The sequence below is a fragment of the Delphinapterus leucas genome, chromosome 1 (assembly GCF_059928025.1).
Source record: "Delphinapterus leucas isolate spDelLeu-1000000601 "Yukka" chromosome 1, BTC_Dleu_Yukka2, whole genome shotgun sequence".
Classification (NCBI taxonomy): Eukaryota; Metazoa; Chordata; class Mammalia; order Artiodactyla; family Monodontidae; genus Delphinapterus; species Delphinapterus leucas.
In genome coordinates this window covers 84,126,076-84,139,810 of record NC_143129.1, presented here as the reverse complement: position 1 = coordinate 84,139,810, position 13,735 = coordinate 84,126,076, and the positions used below count along the sequence as shown (strand labels likewise).

Sequence of the window (13,735 nt, the reverse complement as noted above, 5' to 3'; positions counted from 1 at the left end):
GAACTATTAATTTGTGTAAGGATAAATTCTTTCAGATGTTCATCCTAAGAGAACAAAAAATGATGCTGGGAGTGATTGGTTAAGAAATAAGTGTGTAAGTGTTTGTTGAAATACAAGTATCATTGATTGTACCCTAGTATAAAAACTATGTAAGAAGTTGGCATAAAAATAATAACAAGGAGCGTATATTTTACCGTTTAATGCAGGTGATAGCAGCCTTGTCTGTCTAAGCCACCCCTGAAGGGATCACTGTATTACACCAAAATACCATACCCTGCTGCTGACAGTCATGACCCTATGTCATTAAGAGAGGATGGCAATCATAAGTGTTGTATGTAGTGTCCACAGTATTTGGCACTTAATCTGTGCTCATTAAATGCTAGTTGTCATTAAGATAATCATGATGTTGAAATATTCTGTTTAAGGCAGAATGATATAATACATTGAGGAAGATTTCCATTAAACATGGTTAAACCTAAAATAGCGTCCTGCAGGGTATGCCTTCAATTTTTTAAAAAAGTTATTTTCTGAAGTACCTTATTCCTAATGAAATTAATCAAAATGATGTATTGCTGTACTAACCATGGCAGTGCTTTGGCTGAGTTTAGAGCACAGTATCCTGGTTACCATGCCTATAAAATGTCTCAATTGAAGTGTCTTGCTACCACTTCCCACCACCCAAGGTGACGTGGAGATGCAATGTCTTGTGAAATATTAAGCACGTTGCTTCTGTTCAGAGTGTGTTTTAGGGATGAATGAAACTCGTGAAGGAACAGGTAGCCCCCAACTTTCCTGGTTATGGAGCTTGTTCTTCCTACAGGTTCTCATCCCAGGCCTTGTGGAGGGGTCTACCAAAAGGAAGCGGATTCTGAGCCCAGAAGAGCTGGAGGACAGGAGGAAGAAAAGACAAGAAGCAGCAGCCAAGAGAAAGAAACTATTAGAGGAGAAGAAGAGGAGAAAGGAAGAAGCAGAACATAAGAAAAAGTATGTATGTGTTACTCGATTGTATTATTAATAAAGCTGAGGGTCCCAGTTGGTAAGGGAATCACTATTGCATAGTGAGTCCACAGTTGAACATCACTTTACAATTGCAGAAAATGTCTGTAAAGCTGGTAGTTCCTGCTGGTACTAGAATACATTTTTAAAGGTTAAACTTTAACCTTAACAGTTAGTCTACTTAAGAGAACAGCCCTGAGTGCCTAAGGCAGAGAAGATGCATTCAGTTGAAGCTAGAAAACTTTAGGATTTTATTTCAGCTGCCTAAGGAGAGTAGTTTACTTGAACATTCCCTTTTAGTCACATGTTCTTAAAAACAGTGACATCCGGTGGCTGCTCATTTTTGAAGTGTAGTCAGGAGGCAGTTAGGCTAATCAGTAAGGCTTCTTGTTTATTTACAAATAGGCAGAAAACAGGGTGAGTTTCCAATTGCATCTCCACTTGGCACTTACTGTTTGTGAATAGCAGTACAAGCTGTGCTCCAAGGGAAACTGTGATAAGCCCAGTTAATTTCCTTTCCTCTCTGGCCTGTTGAAGGATGGCCTGGTGGGAGTCCAACGATTACCAGTCCTTCTGCCTGCCTTCCGACGAGAGCGAACCAGAGGACCTGGAGGACTGGGAAGATGAACGCTCTGCCCAACTGGATTGTGAGGACCCGGACTCGACCTCCATCAAGTATGTAAGCGGTGATGTCACCCACCCACAGGCTGGGGCGGAGGATGCTGTCATCGTGCACTGCGTAGGTAGGAGAAATGGGGCCTGAGTCTTTATGGTACCAAGGTCTGGGGAAGATGAGGCAGAACCCTGATTTAGGGGTGATTAATGGGCCCAGTGTAGTCTTGTGTGGTCAAAAAGAGTGAATTTTAGAACCAGGAGACTGGGATTTGACTCTTGTCCCTCTTGTTTATCCGGTTGAGCAGCCCAGCCTCTCTGGGCCCCAACTTCCTTATCTGTATAATGGTATAAGATCTGCCCTGTTCTCTGCACAAGGTTTTTTAAGAGAGTACAAGGAGGTAGCATCTGTAAGACAAACGAATCCTCTCCAAACTCCAAGCATGTTCTTCCCTCATGACCTTTGTACTTTTTACTTCCTTTGTCTGGAGCCCTCTTTCCCCACTTCGCCACATCAAGCATTGTTCAAATGTCTGCATCTCAGAGAGGTCTCTCTTGATTGCCCAGACCCCATCCTCACCCCTCTATTCTTCTCTAGCCACTTTCTTACCTTATTTTACTTGATGATACATCACCACCTGACGTATTGCCTGTGTATTTGCTTATTTGTTTCATTGAACTAGAAAATAGCTTCATGGGAGCAGGGATTTCTTTTTGTCCACTGCTGTAACCCTAGTGCCTAAAACAGTTCTTGATATGTAATACTAACAAATATTTATAGTATGATTGAATGAATGAATGACTGTAAATACCAGGTACTAACTAGCTGTGTTAGTACCGACTTGAATAAGTCATTTAACCTTTCCATTTTCTTACCTGTAAAATGGGAGTTGTGTGCTGTTGTATTACATCTGCTCTGCATCTTTCCTCAGCCATCTCCCAGGAATTACAGAAGTACCGCAGAGATTCTGCTCTTTCAGAACACTAATTTTTTTGATGCTTTTCTGTTATGATGGCCAAGTATATTCCAGAAAACCTAAACATATTTGAGAAGTCCAGTGTATAATATGTGCAGGAGATTAGTTTCTTCTGCTCTTTGAAAAATCATTCTTCTACAGGTCTCTTCGGTGTACCTTTGTTTTTTTAAATTGTGGACTGGATTTTGCCTCCTATAGAAGAAAACTTTCTGTTTCTTCTATCAGATGACTCCGGCCGCTGGGGCAGAGGTGGTTTATTCACAGCTCTGGAAAAAAGATCTGCTGAGCCAAGAAAAATATATGAGCTGGCTGGGAAAATGAAAGGTAAGAAGCAAAGCAGAGAGAAGGGCTAGGGATGGGAGAAGAGGGGAGAGGACGCTTAGGACAAGTATTAGGTGCGTTAAAAAGCACTAGATGAGGAGCGGGACGAGCCAGTTGGGGCCGCGTTCTGTCATCAGTCAGCTGGTTGATATGTGACTTTGAGGCAATCCCTTCCCCTCCCTATGTCTGTTTTCTCATTTGTAATTTGTGAATAATACTTATTCCACCCACCACATGGGACTCTAATGAGGATAATGAATGAATGTGCAAGTACTTTGATAAATGTCAATCCCCGCAAGCATGTTAAAGTGTTGGCTTGAAGATCATTTCATTGTTTACCCAGTTGACTCCATCTTCTTGAGGGAATATCTCCTGAAAGTGTCAGACTCCTGTGGGAGAGAACTGAGACATACCACTGAAGTGCTAACAAGACCTTGGTGCTGAAGGGAAGGAGGTTGTATTATGAAGTAACACTCCCTGGAGGCAGAAGTAGAGCTGTGCGGGGCAGGGGAACTTGGAAGGTGAACACTATTCCCCCTTGGCATAGGGAGGGGCCAGGGCACCTCCTGTTATGTGTGGAGATCACAAAGTGGCAAGAGGAGTAAAGTGATTATTGTGATTAGCCTCTCAAGTTCCGTAGGAAATAAAGGATCTCGTCCAGTGGAGGAGGGCTCTTCACATTTCTTAGAGATTGTTTTTTTCCTAATTCTTCTGCTCACTTCTCCAGGGTAGAAGGGGATGTAAGGACGTAGAGTGAATCCTCTTTCTACTAAAACAGATTACATATTACAGGGCTTAATACGTGTGAAATAATTAACCCAGATCTAGATATTGATTGGGCAGCTGGAAAAGGAGAGAATTCAGGAGGAGGTCGGAGTTAGAGATGCTGGCTGAGAAGTTCCCATTTGAGTGAGGAATGGGAGGGCAGAGAATAGAGCATGGAAAACACCTCCATTTAGGAGCAGAGGCAAGAAGGGGAGAAAGAAGGAATTGTCAGAAAAATAAGAGAACCTTGAGAATGGAGTGTTTTGAGGTACAAGGGAAGAGAGATGTCAAGAAGCGGTCTGTAGTGTCAGACACTGAAGTGAGGATGAGCATTGGGAAAAGGCCATTGGATTTGCCCCAAGGGCAGTCACATGACCTTGGAGCACTTGGAGAGAGTGTGAAAAGTAAAACCTGGTTGCACAGAGTTAAGGCGTAAGTGGTCAGTAAGGAAACAGAGATGGGGGTGTGCACTGTTTTCTGAAGAAGGACTGAAATAAGGTAGAGCAGGGTAGATGAAAAGTGGGCTTGAGTTATCAGGGAGGGCTTCATGGAAAGTGGTGAACGTTCTCTTAGTCCTGGAAGGGTAGGTTGGGTTGAATTTAAATAGGTGGAGAGAAAGGGCAGGAGAGTCCATAACCATGTCTCATTCTTTTTGGTATCCCTGTAACTCCACCGTTCCCAGTATGGGGTATTGAATGATCCCTGCAGCTACACAGTGAATGTTTTTGGGGAATGTTGTGTAGGTCAGACAGGCTGGAATAGAGGGTTTAGGCTGAGGAATAGAGGAGAGTTAGATTTTAAAGAGAGATTTGGGCCACATTATAGAAGACCGTACATGACTTGTCCAGGGAGATGCCATTCTAGGCAGTACCCTATCCAATGGCTAGTGGCTAGATATGGGAGATTTGAGTAGAAGAATGGCATAGCAGAGCAAATATTTTAGAATGACCTGAACAATTGGGGTATGCAGGATGGATTGAGAGGACAAAAGGTTCAAACTGGAGTAGGCCAAAAAAAAAAAAAAATTGGAGTATGCAAAGCCATAGAATTAAATTAGCTCGTTTCTCTAGAGAATTTGGTTTGATTTGGGTGAGGTAGGAAAATATACAAATACAAATATGTAAGTATGGTAGAATACAATATTTGAATAGTTTAAGACAAACGTAAGACTCTTCTGAAGGAATTTTACGTTCATAGTGCCCCACCCCCTCCCAGCCTGGATGCCTCTGGGTTTTGCATTCACTCTCCAGTGCCTACAGGAGTACTTTGTAGGCAGCGTTTGAGAGGCACTGAATTAGATCATAAAAATTCAGGCGTGAAGGGGGTGACATGGTTGCATAAGGCATTCCTTCTTTAATCTCCCTTTTTAACCGACAGTTTAGACATCTAAACATGAACAAAGGTGCTTTGGTGGGTCTTTTGGGAGACCCAAGAGAAGACTCACCCACCACTGCAACTGGTAAGAGACAGACACACCTCCGTATAGGCAAGGAACCAATAGAGCCAGCAAAACTGCCTATACCCCTCTCACTGCTGTAGGGCAAAAATCAGGTGAGTGCTGCCCTGGGCAGTTACTCACACACAGAACTTGCAGAAGTCCAGCCTTCCCGAAGGGAGACTCTGGCACACCGTTGGAGAAAAAGAAAAATACGAGTTTGCTTGCAGCCGAGGTGGTAAGAGACTTTCCCAACATCAACCCTCCCCGCAAGGAAACACTTCGAGGGGCTGATTTTTCTGGCAGAGGCACCCAGCTACCCTCACCAGGTGGAACACAGCTGGAAAAACCTGTTTCTCTCCGCCAGCATCTGGGGTACTAAGGTGGGAGCTCCACGACTGTGGGAAGGAAGGATATTGGGAAAGAGGCAGATAAGAATTTCAAATGGTGTCAAAGACGTGCTCAGTAGGAAGTTCACTCAGGGACCCCTGGGGGGGGGGGTACCATGCTGGGGATCTCCCTACTAGGTGTGTGGGCACTCCCAATGCACCAAGTGTTAAACCCACACCTCCCCCCAACTCTGATGCTGGCTCCCTGTGCTTGCTCCGCAGTGTGTCCATGAGAGCGAGCTCTGCTAGACCAGGAGCCCACTCAAAACAGGTCCTGTTGATGGGCAGGGAAGAAACCACAAACTTGGTTTCCACCTTCTGGGGAAAAAAGGTGTGCAGCCAACCTGGTGAATTGTAAGAATCAGAGAAGACACAAAAGCTTAAAAATTTGGCTACAAGACACAGCAAGAAGAGTGGAGCACAAACACATAGGAAAAACCGAGATAATATCAAAACCATAGAACATAATACCCCATCTGCTGACGGTAATGAGCACAGAGTTTAGGACGTATCCGCTACTTCAGATTCAAAAGCACCAGCATGTACCAGGAATATGGAAAATCAAGGAAATATGGCATCACAAAAAGAAAATGACAGTTCTCTAGCAACCGTGCTCAAAGGCACAGAATATTATGATCTGACTGACAAAGAATTCAGAATAGCAGTTATAAAGAAACTCAATGAATTTTACAAGAAGACTCAGGCAACTCAGTAAAATCAGGAATAAAATATGTTAACATAATGACTTCTTTTCAAAGAGATTGAAATTTTAAAAAACAAAACAAATCGTAGAGCTGAAGAAGTCAGTGGATGAGATGAAGAATGCAATAGAGAGCAGCTATAGCAGGGGAGACCATATGGAAGAAAGAATAAGTGACTTCGGGAGAAAGGAATTTTGAAATAACACAGAAGAGATGAAAGAACAGAAATTTTAAAAGAGCAAAGCAAGCTTATGTGAGTTATGAGATTGAAACAAGAAAGCACAAATATCAGAATAATTGGGCTTCTAGAAGGAGAAGGGGACAAAGAGTTTAAGAAATAATAGCTGAGAACTTTCCAAACCCAGGGAAAGTCTTGGACATACATGTCCATGAAGCTAATAGATCACCCTATAATCTCAATGCAAAAAAGACGTTCTCCAAGACACATTATAATGAAACTGTCAAAAATCAATGATAAAGAATCTTAAAAGCAGCCAGGGAAAACAAGAATGTAACCTACAAAGGAACCCCTATTAGGCTCTCAGCAGATTTCCTAGCAGAAACTCTACAGGTCGTGAGAGTGGAATGACATATTCAAAGTGTCGAAAGATCAAAATTTCCAGCCAAGAATACTTTACCAGCAAAGTTATCTATTGGGTATGAAGGAGAAATAAAGGCTTTCCTAGGCAAACAAAAGCTGAGGGAATTCACCACCACTAGACCTGCCTTGCAAGAAATGCTGAAAGGAGTTCTTCAAGCCAAAATGAAAAGACACTAATCAGTGACATGAACACATGTGAAAGTACACAACACACTGGTAAAGGTAAAATATATAGAGTCAGATTTAGAAAACTAACTCAGTGTTAGGATGGTGTGTTAACCACTCAACTGTAATGTAAAGGTTAAAGGAAAAGAGTAGTAAAAATAACTATAGCTACTATAAATTGCTAATGAATAATATAAAAACATAAAAAGAGGTAAATTGTTACATGTATAGTATAAAAGGGAGGAGTAAAAGGGTGGAGCTTTTATAGGCACTTGAACACTGTTCTGTCTATAAGATGTTTCATGTAAGCGCCATAGTAACCACAAAGCAAAAACCCAGAGCAGATCCACAAAAGGCAGAGAAAGGGGAACCAGAGTATACCACCGCAAAAAATAACCAATTTACAAAGGTAGGCAGAAAACAGAGGGAAAGAGAAACAATGGAAATACAAAACCACTGGAAAGCACAAGATGACATTAGTAAGTCCTTACATATAATTACTTTAAATGTAAATGGATTGGGGACTTCCCTGGTGGCGCAGTGGTTAAGAATCCGCCTGCCAATTCAGGGGACACGGGTTCGAGCCCTGGTCCGGGAAGATCCCACATGCTGCGGAGCAACTAAGCCCCTGTGCCACAACTACTGAGCCTGCGTGCCTAGAGCCTGTGCTTCACAACAAGAGAAGCCACCGCAATGAGAAGCCCACGCACCACAGTGAAGAGTAGCCCCCACTAGCCACAACTAGAGAAAGCCCATGTGCAGCAATGAAGACCCAGCACAGCCAAAAATAAATAAATAAAATATAAATGGATTGAATTCATCAATCAAAAGGCACAGAGTGGCTAGATGGATAAAAATAACAAGACCCAACTATATACTGCCTATAAGAGACCCACTTGGGCCTTAAAGACACATGTAGACTCAAAGTGAAGAGATGGAAAAATACATTCCATGCAAGTGGAAACTAAAAGAAAGTGGAAGTAGCTATATTTATATCACACGAAATAGACTCTAAGCCAAAAATGGTAATAAACAAAGGGGTCATTATATAATGATACAGGGATCAATTCATCAAGAAGATATAACAGTTGTAAACATATATGCACGTAACACCTGTGTACCTAAATACATTAAGCAAATATTAATAGATACGAAGGGAGAAATAGACTACAATACAATAATAATAGGGGACTTCAATACTCCACTGTCAGTGATACGTAAATCATCCAGACAAAATCAACAAGGAAATGATGGGCTTGAACCAAACATTTGACCCAGTGGACCTAACAGGCATCTATAGAACATTCCATCCAACAGCAGCAGAATACACATTCTTAAGTGCACGTGGAACATTTTCAAGGAGACATCATATGATAGAGCAAAAAACAAGTCTTAGCAAAATAAGACAATTGAAATCATACCAAGTATCTTTTGTGTTCACAGTGGTATGAAACTAGAAATAAAACGAGGAAAGCTGGAAAATCTGCAAGTGTGTGCAAACTAAACAACACACTCCCGAACAACCAATGGGTCAAAGAAAAAACCAACAGGAAAATCAAAGAATATTTCAAAAAAGTGAAAATAGAAATGCAACATACCAAAACCTATGGGGTGCTGCAAAAACAGTTCTGAGAGGGAAGCTTACAGTAATAAATGCAAATGTTAAGAAATTAGAAAGATCACAAATAGTCAACCTAACTTTACCCCTCAAGGAATTAGAAAAGAGGAGTAAATTAAGCCCAAAGTTAGCAGAATAAAGGACGTAAAATTCAGAGCAGAAATAAATGAAATAGAGACCAGAAAAACAAAAGGTCAATGAAACTAAGAGCTAGTTTTTCAAAAAGATAAACAAAATTGATAAACCTTTAGCAAGACTAAGAAAAAGAGGAAAGACTCAAATAAAACCAGAAAAGAAATTATAACTGACCCTACAGAAATACATAGAATCATAAGAGACTACTATGAATAATTGTACACCAACAAATTATATAACCTAGAAGAAATGGATGAGTTCATAGAATCTACAACCTACCAAGACTGAGCCAGTAAGAACCAGAAAGTCTGAGCAAATCAATGATGAGTAAAGAGATTGACTCAGTAATTAAAAACCTCCCAACACAGGAAACTCCAGGACCAGATGGCTTCACTGGCAAATTCTACCAAACATTCAAAGGAGAATTAACATCAGTCCTTCTCAAACTCTTCCAGAAAATTGAAGAGGAGGGAACGCTTCCAAACTCATTCTGTGAGGCCAGTATTACCAATATCAAAGCCAGATAAGGACACTACAAGAAAACAACACTATAGACCAATATCTCTGGTAAACATTGATGCAAAAATTCTCAGGGAAATATTAGCAAACGTAATTCAGGAACTCATTAAAAGGATTACATTCCATGACCTAGCAGGAATTTTCCCTGGGATGTAGGGATGGTTCACATACACAAATCAATAAATGTTATACACCACGTTAATAGAATGAAAGATACAAGTGATCATCTCAATAGATGCAGAGAAATCATTTGACAAAATACAACATCCTTTCGATAACATACCCTCTGCAGATTGGGTATAGAAGGAACATACTTCAGTATAATATAAAAGGCCATATACAGCAAACCCACAGCTAACATTATATTCCACAAGAATTGAAAGCTTTTCCTCTAATACCAGGAACAAGACGGGGTGCCACTCTTACCCATACCTGAGTGGATTTGGAAAAGGCAAGACATAAGGAGGATTCAGAGTAGTCCTTCCTCAGGGATCTCATTCTGTAGTGAACTTTGTGTTCTTTCTGTTGCTCCCTTTTGTTTTACCTCAGATTTGTGTTTGGGAGGTGTCCTTTTATTTCCTATTGATGATAAAGAGTCAAGAAACAAAGGGCAAGATTTGGTAAGTAAACAACCACATCAGTTTATCAGAGCTGAACTTTGACTCCCATCACCTCCCCTTGAAACTACTCCTGCTCCCACCCAGCTAACGATCATTCCTCCTAGTTGGCCTTGATTGTGGCCCAGCACCGTGATCGTGCCAATGTCCTGTCTGGCATTAAGATGGCAGCCCTAGACGAGGGCCTGAAGAAGATATTTTTAGCAGCAAAGAAAAAGAAAGGTAAGCTCTTCCACTTGTGCTCAGGGATAGATAAATTTCTGCTCCCAAGCATATGATGTGATTTTTAAAGGGAGGTAAGAAATGTCAAGACCCCATTCAGCATACATGGTAAAGGTAAGCCCCAGTATGAGAGATCACAGAAGTAACAACCTCCGCATCTTGTATTTGCAAAGCCCTTTTCCTTTCTGCATCACTTTTGTATCCATTATCTCTGTGGACTGCCTGCATCCACTTGGGTATTTGTATCATTTTACAGATGAGGAAGTAAAGGACCAGAGATGAAGTAAACTGGTCATAATGCAGTTGTGAAACGCCTCTTGGAGAGTCCCAGTCTGCATTAGCAGACAGTTCTCTGCCAAAAACCCGAGTTCAATTTTGTTTCTAAGCCCAGTGTGCTGTCTCACAGTTTCTTGAACTGATTGACTTTTTTTAAATAAATTTATTTTATTATTTTTGGCTGCATTGGGTTTTCATTGCTGTGCACGGGCTTTCTCTAGTTGCAGCGAGTGGGGGCTACGCCTTCGTTGCGGTGCACGGGCGTCTCATTGCAGCGGCTTCTCTTGTTGCGGAGCACAGGCTCTAGGCGCGGGGGCTCAGTAGTTGTGGCTCGAGGGCTCTAGAACGCAGCCTCAGTAGTTGTGGCACACAGGCTTAGTTGCTCTGCACCATGTGGGATCTTCCCAAACCAGGTATCAAACCCACGTCCCCTGCACTGGCAGGCGGATTCTTAACCACTGCGCCACCAGGGAAGTCCCCTTGACTTGTTAAAGAATCTTTCCTTATTTTGATTACATCTTGATCATTGATCGTATTTTATTTCCATAGTACCTACTTATTTCCAGAGCCTGTAGGTCCTTGTGTTCAATAGAATTAATTTAATTTTCCCCTATTACAACCCCTCCCCAGAATATTTTTGACATTATAATCATATGCTTTGAGTGGGACACACCAAGATTATATACATTTTGTTCATTGGGAACCACAAAAGTGACTCAGAATATGTTATTATCTCCTATGTATATTTTATACACATTAATCAATTTGATGAATGAAGACATCATGATTCTTTTTTTTTTTTTAACAGCAAGTGTCCATCTTCCACGCATTGGACATGCCACGGAAGGTTTTAACTGGTATGGTACTGAGCGACTTATTCGGAAACACTTGGCCTCAAGAGGCATCCCAACTTACATGTATCCTTTTGTTATCCTGATGGTGTGCACTTCCAGCTCAGAAGGGGAAAATGTCTTGCATTTTTCTGGTGTCATTATTTAATCCAAGGCCAAGTCTTCTTCTGCCATGTTTTTCAGTCTACCCCTCTTCAATGAGAAAAAACTAAGGAGCATTTTCTAACTTGTATATATCCAAGGAGGTAAATATACCCAAGCGTTTCTGGGTGCCAACAGCTAAATTAAAAGATATACGAAGAGGGGAATTAATTGAAGAATTGCCATTTGCTAACATACTGAATCTTTTTCACATCAGTTCTCTGGAGATCCTTCAGGCCCATAGACCAAGGCCTGATTCTAAGAACTTCACTCTGTTCACTAAAATAAACAAACAAGAAACAAACAAACAAGTGAACTGTTTTATTTCTGAACCCATTCAATGTATTCTTAAGGAGCAGTGTGAAATTCATTTTGACCATGAGGATATAATGTAGATTTGCTGGACTAGTATTTTCTTCTGATGACCTGCTTGCTGTGTAAGTTAGCATTGTTTGAACTGTACTGAGTCCAGAATTACTAGAAGAAGCTGAATTGGCCCCCAAGTGCTATAATTATACAGAAACTTCATCTTTTTACTTAGATACTTACTGAAATGAATTCACTCAGTGGTGGTTTATTTAAACCAATGTAAAAACTTAGCAGAGAAGTTATGTTTTATACACTTGCACAATTCAAGCAGTATCAAAAGAGTTTTAGTATATCAGATAATAATTCTACAGTAATAAGTACTAACAATATTGGAAAGATTTATGATATGGTAAAAAGAAACTTAAGGCATGCTACTTCTGGAGTGGTTATTTCAATAATTACTAAAGAACTAGTAGTTTTAGTAAAGTTGATTTTAAAAAGTTTTAAAGTTTTCTAAAGTGATGAAATATATATTCCTTGACCATCCTTATCAGCTACTACTTTCCTAGAAGCAAGGCTGCCATCCTTCATCCACAGGCCTCATCTTCCTCCTTAGGACAGCCGGTGCCTTAACAATCGGCTCAGCATCAGATCCAGCCTTCAGCAACCAGCTAAGATGTTTGCTCAAAGCTACTGTAATAGAATATTTCAAAAAGGAATCAGGATCTGGTGGTCCTCTGAGGTACTCTGTTTTCTGAATTCGAATTTTGTTCTCTTGGGTGTGGTACTGATGTGGTGCGTGTAATACAGGGATGCACGAGATATTTGGGAAAATCCTTTGGCAGCTTGCCAGGGCCCCAGTTTGCACAGCTATTTGCATAATAATAAATACATTTTCTATCTCTAATGGTTTCTTTGCTTTCTTTCCCCTCAGTCTAGTTTTCGTCCCCTCCATCAGACTGATTTCTCTAAAGTGAGAAAGGTGAGTGGATTAAGGAGAAAGGAAAGGTAATAGGAGAACAGGGTGGCTCTAGGGGAAGGAAGCACCTTCAGCCAGTTCGTGCTTTGGAAAGATAGGTCTCCGAGGGGAAAGGCTGAGAAATGAGATTCCTGATCCAGATGTGTGGAGCCCCTCCTGCCCTTCTCTCCATCCTGCTCAGCATTCAGAGCTAGAAGAACACATGTTGGCCCAGAGGCCTGTCAAATGTGACTTCAGAGAAACCAGAAGATCACTCCCCCTCCCACTAAGGAGAGTAGTGCTGTTGGCACCTGGGTTGTACTGTTCTATTTGACTCCCTCTGGGCTCCTTCACCCTTCAACAATTTAGCATCTGTTTTGAAGACCTATTAGACCCTAAATTCACGATTCCTTAATTTGTTTTTCCTAAAATTTCTTTTTTACTTTCATTTTTATTGCCTCCTATCTATTACTCTTAACCACCAGCGCTTGACACATGGGTGATTATAATAACTTTAACCTCTTGTCTGGCATCTTAAGTCTTAGAAGCAGAATTGGAACTCCGAAAAGGGAGAATGTAGAGAAATCTAAGCCAATGCATAAGTAAGCTGCCGGCCCTTCAAAAGCAGCCAGAGTCCAAACAGGCGAAGTATAAGCAGATGCAAGGAAAACTTGATCGTCCACAAGCTGTCTACCCTTCTGAAAAGCTGTACTTCTTTGGATATCAGAGTGCATAGGGCTAGCTGTAGATGTTTCTGAACATCTGAGAGGGGCATCAGAAGGGGGAACTCACCCCCAAAGGGAGCATAACTGACATTTTTAGGGGCACAGGTATTTTTTTTGAAAAGAAAGGGGCTCCTTTTCACCCTATTCTGTCCCACTTGCTCCAACCATATGGGCCTTTTCTCTGGATGAAGGCCCTGGGCCATGACTGTCTGCCCCCTGGTAAACTGGGCAAAACAACACGGAAAGAGATCAGAAAACTCATGTAGCACTTTCTCCCTTAAACGTGAGGTCACCTGTTAGTGGCAGCCCCCTGTTTTCCTTTCTGACCTCTCCTAGCTCATTAGTCAAAAATGCTGCTCTGCTTTATCTCCGTATGTCTTTCCTGTCTCATAACCCCTTCAC

The 13,735-nt window shown here is 41.4% G+C and overlaps 1 protein-coding gene across 3 annotated transcripts in view; it reads left to right on the top strand.

Moving 5' to 3' along the window:
* CHD1L (chromodomain helicase DNA binding protein 1 like) overlaps nt 1–12,557 on the top strand; it is a 50,897-nt gene extending 38,340 nt beyond the window's left edge. Inside the window, exons 17-23 of one of the 3 annotated variants that reach the window (XM_022583904.2) lie at nt 821–984; nt 1,534–1,739; nt 2,811–2,909; nt 9,784–9,854; nt 9,959–10,073; nt 11,158–11,266; nt 12,205–12,557. In XM_022583904.2, the coding sequence (XP_022439612.1) occupies nt 821–984; nt 1,534–1,739; nt 2,811–2,909; nt 9,784–9,854; nt 9,959–10,073; nt 11,158–11,266; nt 12,205–12,283 (843 nt within the window). In that variant the 3' untranslated portion in view covers nt 12,284–12,557. Of the gene's footprint in view, nt 1–820; nt 985–1,533; nt 1,740–2,810; nt 2,910–3,249; nt 5,827–9,783; nt 9,855–9,958; nt 10,074–11,157; nt 11,267–12,204 lie in introns of those variants that run through there. The other 2 variants (XR_016394176.1, XR_016394179.1) reach the window with 2 other exon arrangements.
* The last annotated feature ends 1,178 nt before the right edge of the window (nt 12,558–13,735 follow it).